Raw genomic sequence first — 4851 nt, forward strand, 5'->3', positions numbered from 1 at the left:
AAAACGAATGGTAACCTAGTGTGCGTGAAATCGGGTTTAGATAACTCTGTTCACTTTTACACACTAGAGTTATCTAAAGCGGTATACGCACTTCGGAAGGAACCGGTCAAGAAAAAAATCAAATGGGCAGCAGCGGCAGCGAAAACAAGCCAGAGAGGGTGAAGAAAAGCCCCAAGAAATCATTGCCTCTCCTTTGTTCTGCTGTGCGTAAAGCTGTTTCTTGACCCCTTTCCTTCCGATCTGCATACTAGCCTTAAGCCCGACCTCACGCACACTAGCTTACCATTTGTTTTTGCTGGCGACCACAAATTTGTACCTAAAAATCCATCGTGTACACACAAAGAAAAAATACTCTAAATTTAAAAAGATCGTTCGTTGTATTAAAAGTTCGCGTTGGTGAATATTCGTAGAAAGTTCAAACTTTTCAATTTATTATCTGCGCACCACCAAACCGAAGTGCGCATCTCTTCTGTTGCGCAAAAAATCTGTTGCGCCGTACACAAATTGAGTGGTTTGTCGTAAGCGTGTACATGAACGGATAGTTCACGATTACTTCGTCCTCCTTCGAGAATGATACAGATATTGCCAACTCGCCGTCAAAATTCATCCGACCGAAGCTGCGCCGTGGCGAGATGAGCGTTTGCGGGCGGGAGTTGCTGAAAGAGTTTTAAAGTAAATGAAATTGGCTAGACACTGAACACATTCTCAATACTCACCGGTAACTTCTTCGGTATCCCAGGTAGATGTTTTTGATCAGGGAAAAGTGCAGTGCTTCTGGGGACGCGCAGTCCTGTTTTTTCGTGATCATTTTCGTCTCTTTTGTGTCGCTGTTTGTGTGCATGGGGTGATTGGTTTTATGTGATTAGGTTTTATTTTTTTATGTTATTTTCTTTCTCTTCATTTCCGCAGTCTGATTTGCGATGCCTTTCCGTCGGGTCGTGTTTTTTTCGCGTTCGTCGTCGGTGTGTTTTTCGTTTTTTTTTTCGCGTGCGTTTATGTGTGTAAAGGTGCGGCTGGCTCTGGTTGTCATCGATGACAATTGAGCCAGTCTGATTTGCGATGCCTTTCCGTCGGGTCGCAGGGTTTTTCGCGTTCGTCGTCGGTGTGCAATAACAACAAAACCTTATCATACCATTTCAGCTCGATAAACATCGTAACTCGTCGTTCGCTTCGTTAATCAGTACCCCACTAAACATCAATCACGTAAAACTCGTAAAAACATCTCAATTAAAAAGTCAGACTGTTAAATCCTTCATCATTTAATTACAAATATAATTCTATCTTTCCACAGCCGGCTGTTTTAGATTAAACCATTTCAATTTAAAGTTAACAGCCGATAAACGGGAAATGTCTCATCCGTAGCATCCGATTGCTTGCCTTGAGAATAAAACATAATACCTTTCAACAAACACTATGATTTTGGGTCGCATCATCATCTTCTATGATGAATCCTGACCAAACACCCTATCCTACTAACAAATTTTCAGGTTCCTGGCGCTTGTGGGGTGTAAGCACAGAGTAAATCAGCTGCCCTAGTAGCAACCTGCGCTAACTAACATTCCCGTCCCTTAAAATCGAGATATACAAACTGACATGGCGGGCGCCGTTGGTGGCCAATGACTGTTACCTATTCGCAACTGATCTAGTTTTAGCAATCATGGTGTTTTATCTTTTCGGCGCATTCATACATGCTGTTGATAAAGGAAACACCACTTGATTGTCGAAGCCTATGATCAGTAGAGCTGAAAGGATATTACGGTCCTGTTCAGCAAAGGAGAAGGACAACCATGGGTGGTCTCTCATGCTCATGCTCATGCTCATTCCAGGTAGATGTTTTTGATCAGGTTCGTCGGATCTCGCTCCATCCTCCGGAAGTAATCTGAGTACGACAGCCCCAAGACCTGCGGCTTTCGTACAGACGGTCCTTCCAGAACTAGTGCAAACTGTTCTTCCGGATGTTTAGGTAATACTCGTCCCGCAACGAGAAATGGACTGCGGACCCTCGGGACATCCCACACTGTCCCGTCATCACTTCTGGCACATAATGCTGGTGATAGTCGTAAACCGAGAGCAACATCCGCGCTGACCACCTCCGATTATGTCGCTACTCGTCGTTTCCCTCTTCCGTCGGATCCTTATCCTCACCGTGAAAATTAACTTTTTCGTACTTGTTCAAAAAGCGGATGTAAATCTGCTTCAACGTCAATCTCGTCTACCCACCCCGGGCCACCACTGTATCCGGTGCAAATCCACATCCCAACCTCCGATCTTCGGCAACCACATAAACGGCGTCCTACAAAAACAAACAAAATGATCTCAAACGCCACAAAACACCCAAGCTTCATTCTTACCCATTTCGGTCGTGAAACAGCTGCAGGTCCTGCAGGAAGCTGCAGCCATGGCTTTATCCTTTTGAAAACCAACTATCCCCTAATCTCCCAACCTTGTTCCGCACCCCCACCCGAGTCCGCACCATCCTCTTTCGAAGGTTTCCGCGTCCAAGTCCTGCCAGCGGCCGCGTTCGGTTTTGATAGTCGTTGTGGACCTTCACTCACCGGAATCACCAAAACATTTGTTTACATTTTGGACTTAAGCGGTTACACGAGAACGACAAAATGAAAGAAATTTTACAGTCTAATTAAAAGTGAAAACTTTTAAATCAGTGAGCAACTAAGGGTTATGGCCTATCTACAATCACTTAGCTTAGAAAATTTCACTTAGCTTAGGAATTTGAATCAATGGAAATGAATCTGAGTTTCTACAATGGAAAAGTAATCAAATTAGAAACTGACGTTTGGTTTGGAAAATTTCAAAATCTACGGTAAGTTGACGTTTCCATATCAAAGGTAAACAAACAACTGCATAGCAACGTATATCAGCCCAGCAAGTTTTCTAAGTTGATTGTGGATGACGAACGTAAGTTGCAGACTTTCCTAAGTAACTACTCTACTTAGATGTTCTAAGCTAAGTGATTGTAGATAGGCCATTAAGCACTTCGAGTATACCGCATACTGTGTATGGCAGCGTACCATACGCGCGTACCATACGCGTATAATACTGGCATGGTATGGTCAACTTTTTGATACGATTTATATCAGTGTAGTTGTCAAAATCGGTCAAAATAATAAACAGAGTAGATTGCTTACACAACACATGTTTATTCGGCAGCATAAGAAAAATAAATTTGGATATTTTGAGTTCTTGACCAGGTTCTGGAAAAGAATGTGTTAGATCTGTTAGAAATTCATCCACATTTGGGGACGGAATCGAGCAGCGGCGGCCAAATGGTTATAATTTTATTATTCAAAATTAATAAGTAGAAGGAATCTTGATCTGGACACAAAGATCCGGGAAATTAGCGTCGTTCATCGTTTTGACCTCGGATTTGGATTTGACCAAGATAAAGTCCAGGGTACTACAGCTTGTCTAAATACTACGAGTTGATCCAATGGGATCACAGTGCTCTGAGATGTTACAGCCGGACGAGAATTTTGGAAATGCTGCCTGCGTTTTTCTGTGGCATGATGCCAACGGTTGTTTCGGGGCGGTACTGTTTTAATTCCTTTCGGACGAGACCTTCTTTTGTTACTCGTTGATTCTGTTGGATTTATTAGTTCCGAGTGCGTGTCAGGGAGTTCTCCAGCACCCCCCCCCCCACGCACACACATACACACACAACGCGCGGGTTACGTGTCCGGGGTGTCTTCGAGCCGGATGCTGAAGCGTGCCAACTCCCTCCGGTGGGCGACCCTTATGTCCACCGGCTTCGTTGAGGTGTCTTCGCCCTATTCCGGCAGGGGTCACCCAGCGTGTGGCCCGTCCTCTACTACCATCCTCCAGGGGCACAGAAGTTCAGAAAACAGCCCAGGGCTAACGGCTCCCGTTCCTGGCTTCCCCAGGATCCACCGAAGTAACATCCCCCGCGTCGTTCCAACAATGTACTCCAACAACCCGCAATCGGTTTCCGCGATCGCCTTTGGTTTTGTTATCAAAATCGACTCAATCTCGCCCTGCAGAATCAGAAATCGATTGTGGTCCAAATCATTTCGTGCTGTTTAAGAAACACCTCCTCGAAATTGACCTTCCGGTTGTTCGGAACCCTCTCAGAACCGCTTCTCCGATCAAGAATCTGCCCCAACTGTACAGCTCTATGCGTGTGGAAGCTCCGACGAATTTTGCAACATCATCTTACAGCTCGCTAATGAATTCCCTCAGCCAACAAGTAGGGGCAAGCCTCGGGTAAGCTCTTTCTCGTCAAAGACGAATTTCAATCAATCGAGGAAAAATTCCTTCCTCTAGGTTCATTTCCACATCCAGCCAACTGAATCCAGCTAACAGCAAAAGCAGCACAAAAGTTTGACGTTGAGAAATGTCAAAAGTTTCAACACTGAAATAAATCTTTATAGATAATGGTCAATGCTGGGTCGCGTATCATACGCACGATATCTAGTATGATACTCGCTACATACACACTCCATACACACCTCAGTATCAGAAGTGATCTGCCCTTAGATGCCAATCGATGTGGTGGCAAGAATCACTTCGAGGTTGTGTGCAGAGCTGAACGACGCAAGAAGCAAAAACGACGATCTCGAAGGCAGATGGCATACAATGGAAGCAGTACCGACGAAGAAACGAAGACGGAGTCAACAAGCAGCGAAATCGGTACAGTTGGAAAGGTGTCCGCCGGAAGTGGCAGCATTGGAGCGAATCTGGACATGTGTATCGCGGGAAAGTGGCAGTCAGTGCAGTGTGAGTTGGATACTGGAGCGAGTATTAGCCTCGTGGGACGCAGTTGGTTACAGCGGATGACCGGACAAGAAATGAACGAGCTGCAACCTTCCAATTATC

At 45.0% G+C, this 4851-nt stretch overlaps 1 protein-coding gene and 1 long non-coding RNA gene across 2 annotated transcripts; both read right to left on the reverse strand.

The window, feature by feature from the left end:
• Positions 1-393: 393 nt before the first annotated feature.
• Positions 394-873, reverse strand: LOC119767432. Its single transcript, XM_038256028.1, has 2 exons — positions 717-873; positions 394-656 (listed from the first exon to the last, which is right to left on the reverse strand). Exons 1-2 carry the CDS (start codon positions 839-841, stop codon positions 425-427), a joined length of 357 nt encoding a protein of 118 aa, XP_038111956.1. The 5' UTR covers positions 842-873; the 3' UTR covers positions 394-424.
• A 1293-nt stretch (positions 874-2166) lies between these two features.
• LOC119767146 lies at positions 2167-2533 on the reverse strand. The gene is made up of 2 exons (XR_005277356.1): positions 2352-2533; positions 2167-2293 (listed from the first exon to the last, which is right to left on the reverse strand). It is a non-coding gene; the product is annotated as an uncharacterized LOC119767146 (long non-coding RNA).
• Positions 2534-4851: the final 2318 nt, after the last annotated feature.

Source organism: Culex quinquefasciatus, chromosome 2 (assembly GCF_015732765.1).
Source record: "Culex quinquefasciatus strain JHB chromosome 2, VPISU_Cqui_1.0_pri_paternal, whole genome shotgun sequence".
Lineage (NCBI taxonomy): Eukaryota > Metazoa > Arthropoda > Insecta > Diptera > Culicidae > Culex > Culex quinquefasciatus.

Excerpts from the sequence above, each read along its gene's own strand:
- LOC119767432 (XM_038256028.1), bottom strand. The coding sequence starts at position 841 with ATGCACACAAACAGCGACACAAAAGAGACGAAAATGATCACGAAAAAA. Across the intron at positions 657-716 it reads GGATACCGAAGAAGTTACCG|CAACTCCCGCCCGCAAACGC; the intron begins GTGAGTATTGAG and ends AAACTCTTTCAG.